This window comes from Choloepus didactylus, chromosome 1, assembly GCF_015220235.1.
Source record: "Choloepus didactylus isolate mChoDid1 chromosome 1, mChoDid1.pri, whole genome shotgun sequence".
Lineage (NCBI taxonomy): Eukaryota > Metazoa > Chordata > Mammalia > Pilosa > Megalonychidae > Choloepus > Choloepus didactylus.
In genome coordinates, this window is record NC_051307.1 from 93,341,519 (window position 1) to 93,368,232 (window position 26,714).

General features: G+C 35.7%; 1 protein-coding gene across 1 annotated transcript in view; it reads right to left on the reverse strand.

Annotated features, from left to right (window-relative positions):
* LRCH3 (leucine rich repeats and calponin homology domain containing 3) overlaps positions 1–26,714 on the reverse strand; it is a 209,431-nt gene that overhangs the window by 50,042 nt on the left and 132,675 nt on the right. The window contains 4 exon segments of the mRNA XM_037837445.1: positions 8,669–8,745; positions 11,404–11,552; positions 14,767–14,887; positions 15,757–15,850. Coding sequence (XP_037693373.1) covers positions 8,669–8,745; positions 11,404–11,552; positions 14,767–14,887; positions 15,757–15,850 — 441 coding nt within the window.

Genomic DNA, 26,714 nt, shown 5'->3' on the forward strand with positions numbered 1-26,714 from the left:
CCCAAATGTCCTTCAACAGATGAGTGGATAAATAAAATGTGGTATATACACACGATGGAATACTACGCGGCAGTAAGAAGGAACGATCTGGTGAAACATATGACAACATGGATGAACCTTGAAGACATAATGCTGAGCGAAATAAGCCAGGCACAAAAAGAGAAATATTATATGCTACCACTAATGTGAACTTTGAAAAATGTAAAACAAATGGTTTATAATGTAGAATGTAGGGGAACTAGCAGTAGAGAGCAATTAAGGAAGGGGGAACAATAATCCAGGAAGAACAGATAAGCTATTTAACGTTCTGGGGATGCCCAGAAATGACTATGGTCTGTTAATTTCTGATGGTTGTAGTAGGAACAAGTTCACTGAAATGTTGCTATATTATGTAACTTTCTTGGGGTAAAGTAGGAACATGTTGGAAGTTAAGCAGTTATCTTAGGTTAGTTGTCTTTTTCTTACTCCCCTGCTATGGTCTCTTTGAAATGCTCTTTTATTGTATGTTTGTTTTCTTTTTAACTTTTTTTTTCATACAGGTGATTTGAAAAAAGAAGGGAAATTTAAAAAAAAAAAAAAAAAAAAAAGAAAAAAGACAAACAAGGGGAAAAAAAAAAAAAAAAAAAAGATGTAGTGCCCCCTTGAGGAGCCTGTGGAGAATGCAGGGGTATTCGCCTACCCCACCTCCATGGTTGCTAACATGACCACAGACATAGGGGACTGGTGGTTTGATGGGTTGAGCCCTCTACCATAAGTTTTACCCTTGGGAAGACGGTTGCTGCAAAGGAGAGGCTAGGCCTCCCTGTATTTGTGCCTAAGAGTCTCCTCCTGAATGCCTCTTTGTTGCTCAGATGTGGCCCTCTCTCTCTGGCTAAGCCAACTTGAAAGGTGAAATCACTGCCCTCCCCCCTACGTGGGATCAGACACCCAGGGAAGTGAATCTCCCTGGCAACGTGGAATATGACTCCCAGGGAGGAATGTAGACCTGGCACCGTGGGACGGAGAACATCTTCTTGACCAAAAGGGGGATGTGAAAGGAAATGAAATAAGCTTCAGTGGCAGAGAGATTCCAAAAGGAGCCGAGAGGTCACTCTGGTGGGCACTCTTATGCACACTTTAGACAACCCTTTTTAGGTTCTAAAGAATTGGGGTAGCTGGTGGTGGATACCTGAAACTATCAAACTACAACCCAGAACCCATGAATCTCGAAGACAGTTGTATAAAAATGTAGCTTATGAGGGGTGACAATGGGATTGGGAAAGCCATAAGGACCAAACACCACTTTGTCTAGTTTATGGATGGATGTGTAGAAAAGTAGGGGAAGGAAACAAACAGACAAAGGTACCCAGTGTTCTTTTTTACTTCAATTGCTCTTTTTCACTCTAATTATTATTCTTGTTATTTTTGTGTGTGTGCTAATGAAGGTGTCAGGGATTGATTTAGGTGATGAATGTACAACTATGTAATGGTACTGTAAACAATCGAAAGTACAATTTGTTTTGTATGACTGCGTGGTATGTGAATATATCTCAATAAAATGATGATTTAAAAAAAAAAAATAAAAAAATAAAAGAAATATGATAAATCAAATAAAAAACCAAATCAACGAGTTTAGGGAAGATATGGCAAAAGAGATGAAGGATATGAAGAAAACACTGGGTGAACATAAGGCAGAAAATGAAAGTTTGAAAAAACTACTGGCAGAATCTATGGAAATGAAAGGCACAATGCAAGAAATTAAAAACACAATGGAGACATATTACAGCAGAGTTCAAGAGGCAGAAGAAAATGCTCAGGAACTGAAGAACAAGACACCTGAAATCCTACACACAAAAGAACAGATAGGGAAAAGAATGGAAAAATATGAGCAATGTTTCAGGAAATTGAATGACAACATGAAGTGCATGAATGTACGTGCCATGTGTGTCCCAGGCAGAAGCAACAATAAAGGAAATAATCAATGAAAATTTCCCATCTCTTACAAAAGACATAAAATTACAGATCCAAGAAGTACAGCATACCTCAAACAGAATACGTCTGAATATACCTACACCACGACACTTAATAATCAGATTATCAAATGTCAAAGACAAAGAGAGAATCCTGAAAGCAGCAAGAGAAAAGTGATCCATAACATACAAAGGAAGCTTGAAGAGACTATGTGTAGAAACCATGGAGGCAAGAAGGAAGTGGGGTGATGTATTTAAGATACTGAAAGAGAAAAACCGTCAACCAAGAAGCCTATATCTGGCAAAACTGCCCTTCAAATATGAGGGAGAGTTTAAAATATTCTCTGACAAACAGACAATGAGAGAGTCTGTGAACAAGATACCTGCTCTACAGGAAATACTAAAGGGAGCACTACAAACAGACAGGAAAAAACAGGAGTGAGAGGTTTAGAACACAAGTTTGGGTGACGGTAGCACAGCAATGTAAGTACACTGAACAAAGATGACTGTGAGTATGGTTGAAAGAGAAAGGTTAGGAGCATGTGGGATACCAGAAGGAAAGAGGAAAGATAAAGACTGGGACTGTATAACTCAGTGAAACCTAGAGTGCTCAACAACTGTGATAAAGTATACAAATGTGTATTTATATGAGGGAGAACAAATGAATATCAACCTTGCAGGGTGTCAAAAATGGGGTGGTATTGCAGAAAAAATCCAATCAATGCAAACTAGAGACTATAGTTAACAGACACATTGTACTAGGCTTTCTTTAATGTGGCAAGGGCAATACACCAGGGCTGAAGGTCTACAGGGGAGGGATGTAGGGGAGGGGTAAGGGACTCTTGGTATTGGTGATGTTGTCTGATTCTTTTATTGTACTTTAGTTTAATTCTATCTTTCCTTTTGTTGCTTTTTAGCTGTTATTTTTTAATCTTTGTTTTCCTTTTTCTTTTGCCTCTACCTTCTTTGATTGTTCCTCCTCCTTTGTGGAAGAAATGGAGATGTCCTCATATAGATGGCGGTGATGGTGGTGAATACATAAATATGTGATTATACAGGGAATTATTGATGGTTTAGTAAGAATGGAATGTATGGTGGGTGAACAAAACCATCTTAAAAACAAAACAAAAAAAAAACAAAACAAAAAACAGGATGACGAAGAAACCTTGAGGGCACTATATTGAGAGAAGTAAGTCAGACACAAAAGGACAAATATTTTATGGTCTCACTGATATGAACTAATTATAATATGTAAACTCACAGACATAAGTATGTTACCAGGATATAGAATGAGGCTAAAGAATGGGGAGCAGTTGCATATTATGAACAGAATATTTAAATAGGTTGAACTTCAGTGTTTGGAAATGGACAGAAGTTATGGTAGCATGTTATTGTGAGAATAACCAAATAACTAACAGTGCTGAATGGTGTGTGAATGAGTGGAAAAGGGAAGCTTAGAGTCACGTCTGTCACCAGAAGGAAAGCTGGAGATTAAAAGATGGGAATGTATAAAACAGCGAATCTTGTGGTGGGCAATGTCTGTGATTAACTGTGCAAATATTAGAAACCTCTTTCATGAACTAGAACAAATGTATGACACTATAATTAGAAGTTAATAATATTTTTACATTCTTTCATCAACAGTAACATTATTGACTATATCATGAGTCAATAATGGTGGGGGTGAGGTTAGGGGTATGGGAGGATTTGAGTTTATTTTATTGTTTTATTTCTTTTCTTGAATAATGGATGCACAGCTGTATGATGGTACTGTGGGCAATTGACTGCACATTCGATGATTGTATGGTAAGTTAACAATCTCAATAAAATTGAATTAAAAAAAGATAATAGCATTTCTCAAAACAAACAAAAAAGATTCTGGAAACACACAATACTAGATTTGAGGAAGCTGAGGAAAGAATAAGCGAACTGCAAGAGTGCAGGCTTGAAAGTGAAAGTACAAAATAAATCATGGAGAAAAAAATCGAAAAATTCAAAATGGATCTCAGGGATATGATGGACAACACGAAGCACACAATATAAGAATCATTGGTGTTCCAGAAGAGGAAGTGAAGGGTAAAGGTCTAGGAAGAGTATTCAAAGAAATTGTTGGGGAAAACTTCCTAGCCCTTCTAAACAACATAAATACGCAAATCATAGATGCCCAATGAACTCCAAACAGAATAAACCCAAATAATCCCACTCTGAGACATATTCTGATCAAATTTTCAAATGCTGAAGAGAAGGAGCAAGTTCTGAAAGCAACAGGAGAGAAGCAACTCAGTACGCACAAGGAAAACAACATAAGACTAAGTAGTGACTACTCACTGGCACATGGAGGTGAGAAGGCAGTGGTATTACGTATTTTAAATTCTGAAAGAGACAAATTGCCAACCAAGAATTCTTTATTCAGCAAAGCTCTCCTTCAAATTTGAGGGAGAACTTAAAATCTTCACAAACAAATGCTGAGAGAATTGGCTAACAAGAGACCTGCCCTACAAGAGACACTAAAGGGAATCCTACCAGCAGAGAAACAAAGGAGAGAGAGGTATAGAGAAGGGTTCAGAACTAAAGAGATTTAGTAAAGGTACATTAAAGGAAATAAAGAGAGAGGGGGAAATATATCTGACAAACAAAAACCAAAGGATAGGACCGCTGATTTAACAAATACTTTCACAGCAATAACACTGAATGTGAATGGATTAAACTCCCCAATTAAAAGATATAAATTGGCAGAATGGATTAAAAAATATGAACCATCAATATGTTGCTTACAAGAGACTCTTTTAGACCCAGAGACACAAAGAAATTGAAAGTGAAAGGATGGAAAAAAATATTCCATGCAAGCTACAGCCAAAAGAAAGCAGGAATAGCAATATTAATCTCAGATAAAACAACTATTAAATGCAAGGATGTTATAAGAGGCAAAGAAGGTCACTATATACCAAAAGGGCCAATACAACAAGAAATAACAATCATAAATGTCTATGCACCCCATCAAGGCACACCAAAGTACATGAGACAAATATTGGCAAAACTGAAGAAAGCAACAGATGTTTCACAATAATTGTGGGAGACTTCAATACCTCACTCTCTCCTATAGATAGATCAACCAGACAGAGGACCAATAAGGAAATTGAAACCTAAACAATCCAATAAATGAATTTGCATTAACAGATATATATAGAACATTACATCCCAAATCACCAGGATGCACATTCTTCTCTAGTGCTGACAGAACTTTCTTCAGAATAGATCATATGCTGGGCCATAAAACAAGCCTCAATAAATTAAAAAGATTGAAATTATTCAAAGCACATTCTTGGATCACAATGGAATACAATTAGAAGTCAATAACCATCAGAGACTTAGAACATTCACAAATATGTGAAGGTTAAAGAACACACTCCTAAACAATCAGTGGTTTAAAGAAGAAATAGCCAGAGAAAAGCCAAATATATAGAGATAAATGAAAATGAGAAAAAAACAGATAAAACTTATGAGATGCAGCCAAGGCAGTATTGAGGGGGGGAATTTATAGCTCTAAACGCATACATTAAAAAGGAAGAGCTAAAATCAAAAAACTAATGGAACAACTGAAGAAGCTAGAAAATGAACAGCAAACTAATCCTAAACTAAGTAGAAGAAAAGAGAAAACGAGGATTGAAGCAGATATAAATGACATAGAGAACAACAACAACAACAAAAAAAACAAAAACAAAAAAATAGAAAATAAATAAAACCAAAAGTTGGTTCTTTGAGATCAACAACACTGACAAGCCCTAGCTAGACTGACGGAACAAAAAAGAGAGAAGACCCATATAAACAAAATAATAAATGAGAGAGGTGACATTACTGCAGATCCTGAAGAAATTTAAAAAAATTACAAGAGGATACTATGAACAACTGTACATCAGCAAACTAGATAATGTAGAAGAAATGGACAATTTCCCGGAAACACATGAACAACCTAGACTGACCAGAGAAGAAACAGAAGACCTCAGCAAACCAATCACAAGCAAAGACAACCAATCAGTCACCAAAAAGCTTCCCACAAATAAATGCCCAGGGCCAGATGGCTTCACAGGGGAATTCTACCAAACTTTCCAAGAAGAACTGACACCAATCTTACTTAAAATATTTCAAAACATTGAAGAAAATGGAACACTGCCTAACTCATTTTATGAAGCTAGCAGCACTCTAATACAAAAACCAGGTAAAGATGCTACAAGAAAGGAAAACTACAGGCCAATCTCCCTAATGAATATAGATGCAAAAATTCTCAATAAAATACTCGCAAATCGAATTCAAAGACACATTAAAAAAATCATACACCATGACCAAGTGGGGTTCATTCCAGGCATGCAAGGATGGTTCAACATAAGAAAATCAATCAATGTAATACAACACATTAACAAATCAAAAGGGAAAAATCAAGTGATCACCTTAACAGATGCAGAAAAAGCATTCGACAAAATCCAGCATCCTTTTTTGATAAAAACACTTCAAAAGGTAGGAATTCAAGGAAACTTCCTCAATATGACCCATGGACTGGCCCAAAGATACAATATCCTATACAATTGCACCCTCTGTACCTGTAGGCTTAGGGTCAGCCACAAACCATTTGAAGTCTCTCTGAGTCACAGCATCTGACCACAAATTCTTCCATGCCAGATTCATTGTCCCCTAAGAGACTTCGTTCCAGGCCTTATCACTAAAGTCAAGCAGTCTTGGATATTGAAAAGCCCCTTCCAGAATTCTGTAAGGGTAAACTGGGTGTCAGAGGTAATCTCAAAGCACCTCTGCAAAAGTGCCTTGGTGTACAACTTTTTGAATTTTGAAATTACCTGCTGGTCCATGGGCTGGGTGAAAGGAGTAGTGTTGGGGGGCAAGAACCTCACAGTGACAACGCTGAACTCAGTAACTCATCCTCCAAGCATGGACAGTGGGCAGGCATATTGTCCAAAAGCAGGCGAGCTATGAGAGGCAAATCTTCCTCCAGCAAATATTTTCTCACCGAGGATCCAAACGCTTCATTTATCTACTTGGTGAAAAATTGTCTCATGACCCAAGCTTTGCTGTTTGCCCTCCACATCACATGGAGTTTCCTTTTCATGACACTGTGCTTCTTGAAAACTTGCGGGTTTTCACTATGATAGACCAGTAAAGGCTTGAGTTTTAAGCCCCCACTAGCATTCACACACCATAGAGTGAGCCTGTACTTTACTGGTTTGTGGCCTGGTAATGCCTTCTCCTCTTTTGTGATGTAGGTTCTTCTCGGCACTTCTTTTCCAGAAGAGTCCAGTCACATCACAGTTAAAAACTTGGTGGGGAATAAAACCCTCAGCCTCCAGGTACTCTTGAAATTCACTGACAAATTCATCAGCAGCCTTTTTATTAGCAGTCACTGCCTCACCATGTCTCACGACACCATGGATGCTGGTCCTCTTTTTAAAATTATCAAACCAGCTGGCCTTAAAAACTTCAACACTTTCATCATTTGGTCCTGGTTTGTTTTTCAAAAGATCGGCATGCAGCACTATCACTTTTTCACATATCATAGCTTCCGATACAGTGTCTCCTGCTGACTGCTTCTAATTTACCTAAATTAATAACAGCTTTTCAACTTCCTCAAGTGTTTGGGAATGCTGCTTTGTTACTGTTTTAATGCTTTTCACAGCATCAGACTTTTTTTTAATCGCTTCTTTATTCTTAATGATGGTGGAGACTGTTGTTCTAGGCATACCGTATTCCCTAGCAAGAGCAGTAATGTGAATACCACTCTCATATTTGCTATTATTTCTTCTTTTGTTCAATGGCGGTGCAAAATAATTTTCTTTTCTGCTCAGCCCTACCACTGCTCATTTTCTTAGGACCCATGATGAGAAAAAAAGCACAAAAATACACAAAATGACCACAGAAGCTAAGATAAGACCACAAGGGGATGTACACAGGGTAAGAGCTACCATGTGACTAACACGACCCTTTGTTTCTGCTGGAAAGGTTAGCAAGTTATGAGGTGACCAACAGTGACAAGTTTTAGCTTGTGCATTGAGTACCAAATAAATGATGACTACCGGGACAAAATTTTTGTGTCAAAATGCATCAAGTACCAAATTCAATGAGTTTCAAAGCAGTGGAGTACCAAGGTATAACTGTATTGTCACACAGTGTATGGCCAGAAACCTTTTGGAATTAACAAATGAGAAGTAGTGTCTAAATGGCAAAGTTATTTTCGGAAATATCCTATGAGGTACTAAGTACAGTGGAAAGACCATGTTAATTGAGATGGGAATCAGGATATTTAATACTGCCTCTGTCTTTCTGTTATCCAGCCAAAAGTGTAAATAAGAAAATTTTTAGGACTCCTGAAATTAATTTAGCTCTGTATGCATGCACGCATGAATGAATGAATCCAGACACATTGCCACAAAATGTCAGTTATTAAGTAATTTCAAATTAATTAATTGTATGGTTCCAAAGCAATTAATTAATGATTTAGGCTGACCTGAATTTAGAATCAGTAGATGAATTTTACCTCTTTTTTTATGACATAAGCACAAAAGCACATTACCACTTGTCTCTAAGTATGTGGTATCTAAAACACGCAGTATCTAATATCTTCATTATACATAGATCACTACAAAACCAAAATCATTTCATGAACTTGTCATTGAGTTTTAAGACAGAAACAAATAAGTAGAATTGTTTTTTCATACCTGTTTTGATGTGAACTTCTTCTTACATCTTCCGTTTTTTGAAACTCTCTAATGGGTACTGGTTTTACTGGTGTACCCTAGACCAAAAAAGAAAAAACAGAAATAAGTCAAGTTAATATATGCATCCAGAAGGCTGTGATTACATCGTTCTTGTTCCACTTGGCATTTAGACACCTGTAGATTACACTAAAAAGTATTTTAATAAAATCTTCAAATGTGAACTTTTTGTTTAAAAGTATTATAGGCTATATTATTGCTTTTACAAACACAAAAATACTCATAACCCACAAGTTTATTTTATTAAAAAAATAGATTTCCTTCATCACTGTATTATATAAATTACAGTGACCATATTATATATCATAGTGACCTACCCAGTAACTTTACTGAATGATAAGATTTTAGAGTTGGAAAGGATCTTGGAGGTTATCTAGTACAAACTGCCATCCAGGGCAGAAATTCCTTTCACCCTATCCTGGCAGTTGCGCAGCCTCTCTTGAATATTGCTACTAGTAGAGAGTTCACTGGGCAGATAAAATTTCTTTACTTCTCCACCATCAGAGATTATTACTTATTGTGGTTGTAGTAGTCCTGAGGATGTTTGATGGAATATAGAAATAAAACAAAAAGTAATTTCCATTTATAATAAAACACAGTATTAATTAAAAGAGAAATACTACAATTTATTTATAAACTAAAGGGCAAAGGCCATTTTTAAAAAGCATTACTGAGGAAAATTAAACTGGCTAAAGTGATACAGAACATACACCGCCAAATAAAAATACAATCAAAAGAGGCTTTTATGTTAACACAGCATATATTTTCTCAAATGAGAATCTACAAAAGCAATGCAATCTTATAATCTTATTTCAACACCAAAAATAATAATCAAAATGGGCATGTGTCAAGGGACAAACAACATATCCATTTGATATGTAAAATTCAAATGTAAAATCATTTATAGTCTACTTAAGAAATAGGTACATCATCACATATAACTAGAAAATCTTCTTTGATTGAGTTGTTACAAATGACTAAAGCTGACTGCCCAGAAGTTTGGATATGAGGATCATAAAAAATGAGCTACAAATGTTAGAACCCTCATGAGAGATTACTCTAATATATGATATTTGTTTTATAAACAAAAATCTCTCCTAGTGTATTACATCAGTGACTTACCAATCTGTTTTTACGATTATGCAATTAGTTAAAATTATTGCAAAAGGAAAATGTGCAATTCTCAAGACAAAATGATTGTGACATTTCGTTTAACTTCAAAAATTAATACAAGTTATATCCTATGCAGGAGGGGAGTGGCCTGTATATGTGGGAGGTATTAAAACAATTTTAAAATAGCAGAGTGTTTAAAATATCACATAGGTTAGCTTTTTTTTAAAACAATCCATTTTCAGATAGTATTCAGGAATATAAAAAGATATTTCTTCAGTGGTTATTAAGCCATCTAAAATATTGCTTTATCATGTTTTTACAGATACCAAATCTTAGAAAGCCTTTATGTCATAAGAATCATAAAAAGTATAGAATGTTCCCATACATAATAGGTAGCTGGAACTGAAAAACTTGTGGTTGCAAAATAATCAAGATAATGAATTAAAGAAATGGTACAATAATTTTTCACCAGTATTGTAACAGGTATTTCCACTTTTAATAGAAATACCACATCCATACGGCCAAATTAACCATAAAATGATCAAAAGGACCACCAAAAAGGTAAAAGGATTCCCTTTAACAATTATAATGTTATCACAGTTAATTTTATTGCAAATTAGCTACCCTTTTGCTCTAGCAGGGATGCTTATAGCTGAACCAGCAGTTTCATCAATCACCTGGGACATTATTATCTCAGGGTTGCAGGACTTTGATTCATATAACTTTAACCAACTTCATATACTCTTGTTTCTTCTGTACACCAATAAAAAGTGCCATGCTCAAAAGCCTTAGATAGGAAAATCAAAGGATTCCTTCTTAAGAATGATAATATCACTCTATGACATATCACAGCTGAAGTGACTATTCTCTAAGAGGCTAAATACATCATTCTTCAAAAAAGCCCCAAGTGTTTCTCAAATAACCCCTGCTCAGAGCCTGGGACCAACTCCAGACATCAACATCACACATACTGAAGTAGAGCCATCTTATTATGTTGACTGGATGTATTCAAGAATGCTACTTCCACTATAAACCCTTGGGCAATTGGCAGAGATTCTGCAGTGGGCTGAATGCTTATTTGTTTTCTAAGGCAATTCAATGCTCCTCTATAAGGGATATACAAGATTTTTAATGGCAAGCAATTTATATTCTTATGACTTAGCATGAAAGCTCTAATACAATTAAGCTCATAATACAAATTTTATGGTTAAGTTTGTATGTTGTCCCCAAAGTCTTACTGATCAGACTATGAATTACCAGTTAGTAACAATAAAAAGCATCATATTCCTTTGCATGTTCTTCAAAGGCCTTCCATCTATTACTCTGACTCCTTTTATCATTTCTTTATCAAAATCCTGAAATCTGTCTTCCCATTTAAACAATAAACCTAAACTCTACTTGAGACTACTATCCAATTTCAGAATAAATCTAAAAACTCTGGAACAAATTGGAAATGAACATAATAACCAAATAGTTTTTAACCAGGAAATCACTGAAATTCATACTATCATGAAGTGTTTTTGCTAGGAGATAGCAACATATTTAGGCTTAAATGTGTGTACTACCTCATAAGAGATTCGCCGTTGTTCAATATATGCCATAAACTGTGAACTGAGACTCTCTGAGTCCAGGGCCTTGCGCTGCCTCACCTGGTCCTCTTCTTCCTCCACAGTACAGCTGTCGATGTAGTCAATCTGATCCAGATCATGTTCCACTGTACACACCACACACACACACACACACCGGAGAAAACATTCAGATTAGACAGCCAATAGAAAGTATTTCTTTAAACTGTATTCTAGCCTTTTCCCAACATTTTCCATTATGAAAACAGGAAGAATGAGAAAAAGTTTAAATGACATAAGCCTTTCCTATTAGTCCATGGCCACTCACGAGCATAGGCTCCAGAAAATCTTAACCCTAATTTACAAAAGAATGCAGTAGTTGATGGTTATTATTGGAATATAGACCTCTACCATTTCTTTTTTCTTTCGATAGCTCCTTACTATCTAAACTAAACAATGCAGTTTGAATTTGTGAGACAAAGAAAGAGGAAGATTAATTTTAAAGATGGAAAGGTGCATCTACATTTAGGATTTCTTTTTATATCTTAAGTTTGAGGCTTAAGCATATCTCTTTGGGGAAATGGGAGGCAAAAAAAAAGTAGCAAAGTTAATGCAAAAGGATAGAAGGAAACTGGACTGGGAGAGAAAAAAATAGATATTGATTACTACTTCCCTTCCTAAAAGCATATTAAACTTTTAATCATGATCAGAAGAAAGATTTTCTTACTTGCTAGAGGTCAGCACTGTAGATATTTTGCAGCAATTTGTATTTGGGAGGGAATCATTTGAAGAATTAACTGTTTCTACTCAAAATGTTTCGGGGTAAGGAGATATACGAATATAAGTATATAAATAAGATATAGCCACATTATTATTTCATCTGACAAGTTTGGGAATGCCCCATTATTTTTACGTTAAAAAGTTTATATTTTACTCTTATGCAACTTCAACCAAATATTGCAAATTGCTACAGTATACCAAGCCCCAACCAGCAGTATTCCTGAAAACTCTAAAGAATACCCTGGGCTCTATCTATGACTCTATAAATGTATTACTTAGTAAGTTTATTTTTTCAGAACCTTAAGGCCTCCGGATTGTTGCCAAGCCAGTTAAGCCCTGAAACCCAGAGGTACCAGTCTTTCCAAGAACATCAACCATTTCCAATCTTCTACCCCATAATGTTGACACCCCTTTTCAGCATGAAGAACCTAAAATGGTCACTGCTCAGCTATCCCTGAAGATTGAGAGAAGGGATTAAATGAGAGGGAAGAGTTGTAACTGAGAAAGTAGGATTTGACAAATGATTATGACTACTGATTCATTATATAGATATTTTAGTTTCTAGTATAGCAGAATAGCCAGAAGGAAATACCTGAAATTGTTGAACTGTAATAGAGTAGATTTGATCTTTGATAAAGACTGTATAACTACATAGCTTTTATTATCTGACCATGTGATTGTAAAACCTTGTGACTGATACTCCCTTTATCCAGTATATGGGAAGATGAGTAATAAAATAAAGACAAGCGTGAAAAAAAAATAGGTTGGGAATATGGGGAAAATATACCCCTTACATATACTGTGGACTATAGCAATAGTACTACTTCAATAATTTTCCATCAGTTGTAACAAACATAATTACTGTTAAAAAAAAACAGTAGAATTACAAAAAAATTATCAATTGTAACAAATTTTCCATACCAATACAAGTTTTGATGGTAGGATGGTGTATGGGAATACTGTATTTTTTGCATGATTGTTCTGTAAACCCACAACTCCAATAAAAAAAAAAAAAAGGAAAAAAAAGTCATTACTTAAAAAAGTATTTAAAATGAAATACAAAAAAGGAAGTTTGCCACAAAGATGGTTTCTCCAGATGTATTAAAAGTCAGTCATTATTTCATGATCTATAGACTACCCCCAAATTGCAGCTGCTTGGAAAAGAGAATTTGAAGAAAGTTGTTCCTCAATCTAGTTTTATGATTTCAATTATTTCTTTAAAAATTCCACAACTGAGAGTAATATACAAATGAATTTTGAATAACTGACTTTTTTTAAACAGGTAAAAAGGATGAAAAGTTATATGTCTTCACATACAATAGAAAACAGGCATATAACCACATTTTTCAATGTGCCACATCTTTCCTGACAAAATGGCTCATATTAATGACCAGCTCCTAAGAAAGTAAGATCACTTCCATGGTATCTAAACCACTGCTGTTTAAGAGAAGTAGAAAGCAAACCAGAAAAGTGAAACACGTGTAATTTGAGATTTTGTAGTAGCCACATTAAGAACAAAAAAGTAAAAGAAATGGGTGACAATAACTTTAATAATATATTTTCTTTTGCTCAATATAACCAAAATAATGTTTCATGAAATAATAATATAAAATACTATTGATATATTAATTCTTTTTTTCATACAAAGTCTTAAAAAATCTGATGTGTATTTTACACTTAACAGTACATCTCAATTCAGAAAAGCCACATTTCAAAAGCTCAAGAGCCACATGTGGCTAGTGGCTAATATAGTGGACAGCACAGATCTAGACATTTTTTAACTGTGAAATAAACTGATAAGTAATATATCTCATATGAAAGCCAAATTACAAAGAAAACTACTGAAATGTGAAGGGTATGGTAAGTGACAGGAGTAACGAAGAAAATAAGATAAGGAAAAAAAGACCACAGACCACTTAACTGAAACCATTATTGAGAGAGGAAAGCTCTTCTCATATAACATAATGGATTTCTGAAAATCAAAGTTATTTCTCACTTATAACTGGCTCCCAAATTTTAAACATTAGGATTTGGTAATTCAAATAAGTAATACTGAATGGAATGCTAAAATCAAGAGGCTGTCTCAGAAGCACAAGGAAGCAAAGACAGCTTTGTCTGTTATTGAACTATAAAAAGAACTATACATTTTAAAATGCCAAAATACAGAAAACTGGGATCCAGATGCCCTTGAAGAGCACAATTTCTGATGAATGAAAAGGTAAATATCAAGAAATCCACTGAATTAAAATAATGACCATAGAGAGAATCTTAAAAAAGGAGAATGGTGCTTCAAAGAAGATCATAGGTAAATCAAGATGAACAAAGATTTATTCTAGGTGAATTGTCTTTAATAAAGTTTCCTCCCAAAATAAAAATGAGAGAGAAATATTATATTCTAACTGTAAGCCTAAAAACAGACAAATTGAAATTTAATTCCAATGGAAAACAATTTTTTTCAAACAATTAAAAAGAAGAGTGAAGTAGCTACAGTTATACAAACAAAAGGAGTGGATGTGAAAAGGACCGCTTTAAAAATTTAAAGTGATTATAAAGATTTTAGATGTCATTGGTAATTATGTTTACCTCCACCATTTGTTACCACTAAACTGCTGGTATTCTCTTGATACTGACTTTCTCTCCGTAGTCTCTGTTCTTTAGTAATCTCTGCTACTCGAAGAGGCAGATCTGAAAATTCGTCTGTAGGCTTAAAAAACAAAACAAAACAAAAAAACAGCAGAAACATTAAAGAAACATCATTTCAAATTTTAGACAATGTAAGTATGAAAAGCATGGGTACAATATAAGCTCATTAAAATTTAGATTTAATAAGAAAATAGCAAGATTCATGACACATATGTACATGACTTTAAATTACCTGCACATGTTCATCTATATGGACAAAGCCACACTTATGTATACACCCACCCATACATGCGTACACAAAATTCCAAATTACAAATGGAATGTAGTTTAAAAGTGAATTTCCTTTGGATTCCCAAGGAAACAATGTTATAAACTAAATTACTAGTCTAGCTAACAAAAAGTTTTTGTTTTCGTTCTGTTTTTTTACTGTTTAACCAAATTTTTAGCTAAAATAGTATACCTTAGTGATTAAAAAAAAAATGAGAAAACATAATACTAATAATTAAACAAAATAAAAATAATACAATTAGCTAAGAAAGTTATTTATCCCTTCTCTTTGCCCTTCAACCCACAATCCTATTTGTTTACTCGCCTTCTAGTAGCCCTTTTGTAACCTCTACTCAAGTCTACCCAGCCCTTCAAAATTTAGGTTGCAGCTGTAATTGGCTCACCTTCTGTTTGCCTTCCAGGATATGAAACTATTTATGTAATACAATAGGGTAGCAAACATAAAAATCTACACTGTAAAAAGATGGGAAGGAAATACAATCCTATCTTTGTATTGTAGGACTATGTGGGATTTTTGTCCCTCCTTTTGACTTTTCTGTATTTTACTTGAGAAATTGAATCCAATTAAGACACCTTCCATTTTCATCATTTTATTTTCTCTTAGTCAGGAATTATAACATGTGGAACAGGAGAATCACTTACCTCATTCCCTGACCATCTCTTATCACCACTGTCCACGCTATTGAAACCTGAATCAAGGGCTCCGTAAGGGCGACCTGAATATAGTTCTTCATGACTGCCAAAATACGACTTTAGTTGTTAGTATAAAGTTTGATATTTTAAATCTAATTAATTTTATTTAATTCTATAAATTTAATTAAATTTACTTAATTAAATTTAATTAAGTATTTGAACTAAACCAAATTTAATTAAGTATTTGAACTAAACCAAATGCAATTTTACTAATGAACATTTTCATGGCATTTAGCCACATAACTATTAAAAACTAAATGAACATTCTTTTAACTTATTAATATGAAAAATTTCAAATACAAAGTAAACAGAAGAGTATAATAAGCTCATCAGCATGAGTAAAACGAGAATAATGCACTAGTAACTTAGATTCAAAAATATCAACATTCTGCCATCCTTGTTTCACCCACACCTCCATCCACTCCCCATGCCTCCAACTCAATTGTTATTTTTCCTCTGAAGTGAAATTCACATAAACTGAAATACACACCTCTTAGCTGCATACTTTTGACAAATGATTATACCCTTATAACACATATCCCTTTCATGATGTAGCACTTTCCCACTTTGTCTCAAAGTTCCCATGCATCCTTTCCCAGTTAATCCTCTCCACCCCCAACCTACTCCTACACGTGTGTGCTCTCAAGAAGCAATCAATGTTATGATTTTGTCATCTTAGTGTTGTAAGCAGAATGACCTTCGCTCCCTACAAAGAAGTCCAGGTCCTAATCCCTGGAACCTTTGTATATGTTATCCTATATGGCAAAGGGGACTTAAGAATTGCTAACTGGATGACCTTAAAATAAGATGATCCTCGATTATCCAAAATGGCCCAATGTAATAACAAGGGTCCTTAAAAGACAAAGAGGGAGGCAGAAGAGGAGGTCAGTGTGAAGTGATGTTCACTTGTTCACCTGAAGATGGAGGACCCAGGCCACGAACCAAGGAATGTAGGTGACCTCTAGAAGACTGAAAAGGCAAGAAATCGATCCTACCCAGAGCCTACAGAAAGAACACAACCTGCCAGCACCTTGATTTTAGCCTGATAAGATCCAAGTTCTGAACTATGGAACTGTAAGAAAATAAATTTGTGTTGTTTAACCCATTGAATTTGTGGTAGTTTTTTATGACAGCAATGGAAAACAAATAAATTAGTTTTGCTTATTCTAGAATTTACAAAAATGGAATCATATGCATTCTTTTGATTTTTTTTTTGCTTAGCGTTATGTCTGTGAGGTTCACAATACTGCTGCATGTATCCCTAGTTTATTCCTTCTTATAGCTGAGTACCATTCCACTAGATGAATTTTATTTTACTGTTCATGGGCATTTAGGTTGTTTCCAGTTTTTGGTTACTGTAAATAAAGCTGCCATGAACACGCACAAGCCTTTGTATGACACTTGCTTTCATTACTCTTGGGTTTAATGCCTAGAAATAGAAAAGATGGATTACATGGTAAGTATAGGTTTAATTTTTTAAAAACAGTCAATCTGGTTTTGGAAGTAGCTATATCACTCCTGTCAGCAATGCACGCAAGTTCCAACAGCCAACGCTTATATTGTCACTCCTTAATTTTAGCCATTCTAATGGCTATAAAATAGTATCTCACTGTGGTTTTAATTTGTATTTCTCAGATGACTAGTGATGTTTTATTTTTTGTTGTTGTGGCCTTGAGTTTTATTTTTCTTCACCTAGAATTCTGCATCTTTAAAATTTATCGATTGATTAATCTTTTTCATAAACAACACCAGACTTGCCCAATGATACAATTAAAAATCTGACATTTTCAGTTCTTAGTTCACAAGTTTATTATGAAAAACATTGCAGTGCTCTTGTGCAGTATCATTATCTTACAGGAGGGAAAAGAAAAGTTCCTTTCAAAACAACTCAGCAGGTTCTGACAATAGCAGAGATCAACATGGGACAGAGATTAGAAGGGAAATAAACTGAGTGTAGACAAATCATACAATTAAATTCAATGGTATCCCTGAATAAAACGATTTCAAAACTCACAAGTAGAGGGGAGGCCTTGGTACTTATTTTTTAAAATGTCCATTAAGCTTCAATGATTGTTTGCTGCTATCCTTATCTACAGTCATGCTGAGTAAAGCTATAGCTAAACGGAAGTTAAAGTGTGTTCATGAGGTGTTAATGTTTACATCTTAGTATCTATAGTCTCTCAGAGAAAGCAAAAGTAACTACAAATAGTGCTATGCTAGAAACCGGTTTCTTGACCAACAATGTCGCTTTAGTAAATTAAGAACTGGTTCATTCTAAAGTGGCAATGGCTGTTGACGACAAGAGGCTTTGTACTTTTATATAGCACATCTTTTGGTCAAGGTGAAAACAAGTTTTTTGAGTAACTATATATATGCATAAATTTTACTGTTTTAAAATTGTACCTCAAGCTGGGGGGAAATGCAGAGGGGTTGGGCTTCCTCACCTCGATGGTTGCTGATGTTCTCACAAACACCGAGGACTGGCGGTTTGATGTGCCAAACTCTTTATAATGGGACTTGCCCTTAAGAACCCTGTTACTGCAAACGAGAGGCTAGAACTGCTTATAATTGTGCCTAAGAGTCTCCCCCTGAGTACCTCTTGTTGCTCAGATGTGGTCCTCTCTCTCTAGCTTAAGCCAACTTGGTGGGTGAAATCACTGCCCTCCCCCCTACATGGGACCTGACTCCCAGGGGTGTAAATCTCCCTGGCAACGCAGAATATGACTCCCGGGGAGGAATCTGGACCTGGCATCCTGGGATGGAGAACATCTTCTTCACCAAAAGGGGGATGTGAAATGAAATGAAATAAAGTTTCAGTGGCTGAGAGATTCCAAATGGAGTTGAGAGGTCACTCTGGTGGGCACTCTATGCACAATATAGATAACTCTTTTTAGGTTTTAATGAATTAGAATAACTAGTTGTAAATATCTGAAACTATCAGACTACAATCCTTGAAGCTTGAAGATGATTGTGTAACAATGTAGCTTACAAGGGGTGACAATGTGATTGTGAAAGCCTTGTGGATCACACTCCCCTTTATCCATTGTATGGAGGGATGAGTAGAAAAATGGGGGCAAAAAACTAAAGGAAAAATAGGGGGGGGGATGATTTGGGTGTTCTTTTTTTACTCTTATTTTTTTATTCTTATTTGCACTTTTTCTGGTACGAGGAAAATGTTCAAAAAATAGATCGGGGTGATGAATGAACAAACTATATGATGGTAATGTGAAAAACTGATTCTATACTTTGGATGACTGTATGGTGTGTGAATAAATCTTAATTAAAATAAATTGTACCTCAAGAAAGCTGTTGAAAAAAATGAACAAACTGCCAAACTATTTTGCCTATATAGTTGTACCATTTTTATCCATTTGCAACGTATGAGAGCACTGGTTGTGCCACATCCTTACCAACATTTGGTGTTGTCAGTCTTCTTAACTTTAGTCATTCTAGGGGGTGTGTAGTGGTATCTCTAGGGGTTTAATTTGCATTTCCATGATGACTAATGATGCTGCACAGTACTTTTTTGTGTGCTTATTGGCCAGCTGCATATTGTTCTTTGTTAAGTGCCTGTTCATGTCTTTTGACCATACTTTAATTGGTTTGTCTTTTATCATTAAGTTGGTGGTGTTCTTTATATATTGTGTATACAAATCATTTGTCAGATATATGTTTTGCAAATATTTTCTCCCGGTCTGTGACTTGCCTATTCATTTTCTTAATAGTGTCTTGTTATGAGTAGAAGCTTTTAATTTTGATGAATTCTAATTATTTTTAAATTTTATGGTTATTGCTTTCTGTGTCCTAAGAAATCATTGCCTATCCCAGGTTACAAAGATACTCACCTATATTTTCTTCTAAAAATCTTATACTTTTCAAAGTTAGCTTAATTCGAAATCTAAAACTGATAAAGCTTATGTTTAAAAGACAGTCTATTAACATTTTACTTAATAATCCTAAGTTGAAAAGCAACTTTTAATAGTACAAACTTAAAATAATGTCCTTCTGTTATTTGTATCCCATATATTCTTAAATAGTTCATGCACATACATTTTTTCCATGAGCTTTAGTGTCACTATCACATGCATCAGAATGTACAAGATTTCACAGAGCAAGAACCAGTTTTACTACTTACCAACTATTACCTCAAAGAAGTCACTTAACCTTTGTAAAACTACTTCTGCTCACTTGCCTTTGTGAAAGCTTTACATAAACCAAAAATATAAAATAATAACAAAAAAACCTAACACTCCTATGTGAATATAAATGTTTTTATAGCTTCTTTTATTTATTAGGATCTTACTATGCATGTAATACACACATCTCTGTGCTAAATAAACATTGATTATAAAGACCCAAAGATCTAGCTACCTTTCTGGCCTCTTATTTATTTATTTTTTTTAACTTCCCTCCTCAAAGATCATTTAGCAAAAAACCTTTCTCAGTATAACTCTAAAATTACCTTTCAAAAAGAAAAGTATTAGATACTATAAGATATACAGGGGAAAGGAAGTTTTTACAGACCAGTTTAGAAAAGAAAACAAAACCTAGCATGGTTACAAAATGTTTTATACTGGTGATGGTTATAGTCATCTGTCAATTTGGCCAGGTATTAGTGCCCAATTGTTTGGTTAAGCAAGCACTGGCCTAATTGTTACTGTGAGGACATTTTGTGGACTTGAATCATCAGTATGTTGATTGCATCTATGGCTGATTATTGACATCCACAATCAACTGAGGAGGTTGCCTTCAGCAATGAGAGACATTTCATCCAATTAGTTCAAGGCTTTAAAAGAAAAAGTGGTTATTTCAGCAGTCAGAAGAGAGAATTCCATCTCTACTTCATCTGGCCAGCTTTTCCTGGGGAATTCTTTGAAAACCTTCCATGGAGTTCTCAGCTTGCAGCCTGCCATGTGGCATTGGACTCATGCGTCTCCACAGTTGCAAGAGACAATTTTATAAAATCTCATAGAATTTAGAAGGCAAGCTAGAGGATAAAACATCGAACTATATAACACACTGGTATGGATGATGACTGTGGTTAATTAATTATATAAATATAAGAATGTGCTTACATGAACTAGGAACTAGAACAAGTGTACTTCACAATTACAAGGTGTTAATAATAGGGAGGTATATGGGAAAAATACAAGAAATGCAAATTATGGATTATAGCTAACAGTAATTTCATAACATTCTTTCTTCAATTGTAACAAAGGTCCTATACCGATGGTAAGTAATAACAGGGGATTATAGGGGTATGGGATTTTTCTTTCTGGAGCAGTGAGAATGTACTCAAATTGACTGTGGTGATGAATGCACAACTCTGTGATTATACTGAGAGGTACCTCAGATGGACTGTATGGTATGTGAATAAAACTGTTTTTTAAAAAAATTTAGGAGGCTGAATGATCCTTAGTCATTTGAAGATCATAAGCCTTACTAAAATCACTAAAATCCGAGAGCTAAAACTGACTTTATAAATACATAATGTATAAATAGGAGGGGTAGACAGATAAAATCAACAGTTTGGTTTGACATAAAATGTCAGCCAAAGATATGAAAACTGGGGGAAACTGAAGACTATACAGAGCTCAACTCTGCAACAGTAGTTTAGAAAGTCTTTAAAAGCAATAAGCTAAAAATGTTACTCCAGAAAAGTAGAACTTTTTCTTATAAACTATGTGCTATGTTAATCTAGGACTGCATTTTTAAAAGTTTGTTGGATTTGTTTAATTAATTTATTTATTTATTTTTGCTTTGCTTTTATTTATTTATTTTTTAGCAGCATGTCAAAACATTGTCTTCTCATTTTAAGGATGGCTTATTTTGATTTAACTTGTGATATCAACAGATAGTTTATGAATCAGCACTGAAATTTATGAGACTGGTATATATATATTTTTAATTTATTTTATTTTTTAGAATTTTGAAATAAATTCAAAGTTACAGGAACAGTTGCAAAAACAATACTAACCCCATACACAGAATTCCATCATACCCTGACCCCCTCCCCAGATAGCTCAATCCACCAACTTTAACGCGCTGTCACATCGCTATTTCTTTCCCTCCCTATCTATAACCCATCATCTATTGCTCTGTCTTCTGAACATATGAGAGCTGGCTGCACACACCCTTGAACATACACTATAATTCACGTACACACTTCCCATGAACAAGAACATTCTTTTATGCAATCCCATTAAGCGCAGCTAAGAAGTACAAGAGATTCAACAATGATATGAAGCTTACATTTTATATTTCCTTTTCCTTATGTCTCAACTGTGTCCCTTTGAGCCACCTGTCCTCTATTCTCCGATTCCATCCAAATTCATCCTTGGCATTCAATTCTCATCTATTTGGACTTTTTTTTTTCAGTTGTGGAGACATATATGCAGCCTAAATCTTCCCATTCCACCCCCTCCCTAGCCTTCCATTAGTGGGATTAATCACATTTAGAATGTTGTAATGCTCTTTCCCACCATCCATTACTAGAAATTTCCCTTCACCTCAAACAGCAACCCTACATTCATTTCTTAACTCCCCATTCCCCTTGCCCCATTCTCTTAACCCAAACTCTACATTTGATCTCTATGGTTCTATTCTCTGATAATTTCTTTGTGTTTGCTGTGGGGGTTAAAATTAACTCTTAAATCCATATCAATCTTGTTTTTCTTTGATACCACCTTCACTTCAATAGGACACATAAACTATGTTCCTATACTCCTCCATTCCCCCACCTTTATATAGTTGTCTAAAATTACATATTTTGCATTGAGTTCAAAACCACTGATTTGTCCTTAGAGTTTGTGCATTTTATATCATGTAGGAAGTAAATAGTGGAGTTACAGTTAAAAAATTACTGACTTTTATCTGTATTCCATTGTGGTTGGAGAATGTGCTTTGAGTATATCCATTTTTTTTTTTTTTTTTTTTTTAAATTTCTTGAGGCTTGTTTTATGTCCCAGCTTATGGTCCCTTCTGGTGAAAGATCCATGATCACTGGAGAAAAATGAGTGTCCTGGTGATTTGGGATGTAAGGTACTATATATGTCTGTCAAAATTCTCTATACCTCTTTCTCCTTTCTTTGTTTCTCTGTTGGTAGGGCTCCCTTTAGAATCTGAAGTAGGGCAGGTCTTTTATTGGCAAAGTCTCTCAGCATTTGTTTGTCTGTGAAAAATTTAAGCTCTCTCTCAAATTTGAAGGAGAGTTTTGCTGGATAAAGTATTTTTGGTTGGAAATTTTTCTCTCTCAGAATTTTAAATATGTCATGCCACTGCCTTCTCGTCTCCATGGTGGCCGCTGAGTAGTCACAACTTAGTCTTATGTTGCTTCCTTTGTATGTGGTGAATTGGTTTTCTCTTGCTGCTTTCAGAAGTTGCTCCTTCTCTTCGGTATTTGAGAGTCTGATCAGAATATGTCTCGGAGTGGGTTTATTTGGATTTATTCTATTTGGAGTTCACTGGGCATTTATGTTTTGTGTATTTATATTGTGTAGAAGGTTTGGGAAGTTTTCCCCAACAATTTCTTTGAATACTCTTTCTAGGCTTTTACCCATCTCTTCCCCTTCTGGGACACCAATGAGTCTTAAGTTTGGACGTTTTATTTTATTTATCGTATCCCTGAGATCCATTTTGATTTTTTCAATCTTTTTCTCCATTCTTTCTTTTGTTCTTTCATTTTCTGTTCTGTGGACTTCTAGGACACTGAGACGTTGTTCAGCTTTCTCTAGTCTTGTATTGTGAATATCCAGAGTCTTTTTAAATTGGTCAGCAGTTTCTTTTATTTCCATAAGATCTTCTATTTTTTTATTTGCTCTTGCAATATCTTTTTTATGCTCTTCTAGGGTCTTCTTTATGTTGCTTATATCCTGGGCCATGGTCTTCTTGATGTCCTTTAAATCCTTTGCCATGTTTTCATTCCTTGATTGTAGTTCTTTGACTAATTGTGCGAGGTATTCTGTCTCTTCCGATATCTTGATTTGTGTGTTTGGAGTTGGATTCTCCATATCGTCTGGTTTTATCATATGCATTAAGATTTTCTGTTGTTTTTGGCCTCTTGGCATTTGCTTTGCTTGACAGGGTTCTTTCAAGTTGTAAAAAAAAATACCTGTCTAATTTTTCAGAAACACAGTTTGGTGCCATACACTTTCTCTAACTAACCAGCAGATGGCGTCTGTGAGTCACCTATACCCCTCAAGTCAGTTCTCCACCTTGTCCCCGTGGTGTGTGGCGAAATGATTCTTGTGGGGTTCAGCTGGAGAACTCAGTTTGGGTGTGTTGCTGGAGCCATCTGCCCTGAATGTGGGGCGTGTGTACGGGTGGCCAGGGAGGAAGGACGGTTTTAATATTCAAATCCCCCAGGTTCCCGGGGATTCAAGGCTGCCGCAAGAGTCTAAGTCTTCATTTCATTTCAGCCCCAGATCCTCTCTCTCGCTGTCCCACAAACCACCGGACTTGGCGTAGTGTCCCTGGGTTCTCCGAGCGGGTCCCCCCTGCCCAGCCACGATCCTCCAGGACCTCTGCTGAGGGAATGCTGTGCTATGTCACCAGTGCGTGCCGTCCCTCAAGGGAAGCCCCGGGCCACCGGACTGTGCAGCGGCGCTCTCAACCTGAAGCAAAAATGGCCGAATGGGGCGTCTCAACCCCCTCCTCCTCGCACAGTTCCTCCTTCCCAGCTCTGGGACAACTGGCAGGGCTCTGGGCTGTGGGGACTCCTGGGCAGGAGTTTATCCAGCCCTCTGGGGAGCCAGCTGCTAGCTGCAGGGTTTCTTTCTGCTTCCAGCTCTCCCCTCCGTTCCCCCAGCCCCAAAGGTATCTGCAGCGAGCTATCTTCCAAGCCAGACACCAAGAGGCTGGCCCAGCCCCCTCTTGCTGTGTTTTACTGTGTGGTTCCCACTATCGCAGATGCAGCCACTCCTGGGTTTTTCCCTTTTTTTTTTTTTTTTTTGAAAAGAGCCCGTCAGTCTCCAAATACCAAACCCTGGCTTTCCCAGACTGCCACGCGGCTGCAGGTCTTCCAGCCAGCTTACTCACTCATTTTGGAATGCAGACTCCCGGTTTCACCAAGTATACGGCCTCTGTGGAAGTAGCAGACCTCGACCAGCTGGTGCGTCGCTGTAACCAGTATTCTGGGTCACTTTCTAATTTTTATCTAGTGTTTTTCACAGAGGTGTATTTTTGCCCTGTCTCACCTAGCCGCCATCTTAGTTTCTCTGGATTTGTTTTAAACAGCAACAAATCGCTAAATTAAATCTTTACTTTTTATGGCAATGCAGTAATGTTTTTCCCTGTGGGAAAGGTGAAAAATCCTTACTGCCAACCCATGAGTTTACTATCATTCCCATTTTATAGATGAGAAAAAATGGACAGTTTTAAGTAAGCTGCCCAAGGCCACATAGTCTGTGGCAGACAGGAACTGAAACCAGGTCTAATGTTGAAACCTATATCCTTAAACCCACCACACTATATACTCCCTCTAGGGCATTTGGTTTTAGGAGCACTTTATATTTTCAAAACATATTTTTTTCCAAATTATATTCTCCTCTTCAAGTAAATTGATTGAAAGGCAAAAAAAAAAAAAAAAAGGAAAAAAGAAAAAAGAAAAAAAAAGAAGACTTGATAACCACAATGTTTTGTGTGTGTTGTTCACGGCTGTTGATTTTTCTATGATTCTTTTGTTTTCTGATAAATACTTAACAAAATGTTCTATCAGTCTAACACTAAATTTTCATAAACCTTTATCTTAGCTTTGCCTGTAAGACGAAGTGAGTGTTTAAATATTTACAGTGGTAGAACTAAAGCACTTTATAAAGACAAAGATGCCACTATTTATAAAATGTATAATATCTTCTAATTAAAAAATTCAATAAGCCCATCTTTTATAATGCTTGTACTTGGTCTTTTGTCTATAACAATAATCTGCCTGTTTTGATGCTTGTCTTAAGAGTCCAGGCCTTCAGGTGAGTAGTATATGTGTTTTATCACTGCAAAGTCAGGCTAACGTATCTAATTTTAAAAGCTTTCTAATGAGAAACAGATTTAAATAACATTAAAAATTTTTCTTTTCTGAAGCTGCCAGAAGAAATATGTGTATTTCAAGATTCACTAAACAATATTTTTAAACTTAATGTAAATTTTTTCATGTCTGATTTTGAAATTTGTAGAGGATATGGTTTTACATAATGTATTTTCTATCAAGCAGCCAATTAAAATAAGCTCAGTTTTACTGTGATATTTTTCAAATAGCCAACACAGAGTAGAATTAATACAATCTTTACATTAAGCCATCATTCTATCTTTTTTTATGCAGTTACTTTCAGCTTCTCTTGGCCCACACTCTTTCTGGTTCAGAGATTAAACGGGTAAGATTAGAATGAGGCATACACAAAGGGTGACCAACTCCCCTGGTGTGCTAAGGACTTCCCTAGTTTTAGCACTACAAACCCTGTGTCCTGGGGAATCCCTCCATCCCAGGCAAACTTGGATGGCTGGTCACCCTCTATACAAACATGGTCTTTGGGAAGCCAAGTAGGGTTCTGCCAGCTCCAATCTTGCCCAGTCAGAAAGTCTAATCTCCTTTACAAACTACCCAGCATAACATGGATTCAAATGCCATGGGTGACTTCTCTTTAGTAAAAGATGAGCTGTGAATCAGTATAGTGCAGTGAGAAGTTCAAAATATGGCTTTTTTGTAGCCTGACACCTGGTTTATAACTTGGTACCTCTAATTACTATGTGATTTTAACTTGTTTAACCTCTCTCAGCTTCAGTTTTGTCTTGTAAGTTAAAAAAAAAATCTACTAGAGCTGCTATAAAGATTAAATGAGAAAACATAAGCTAAGGACTTGCACCTAATAATATTAGTTATTATTATTATTATTATTATTATTATTTCAATGAAGAAT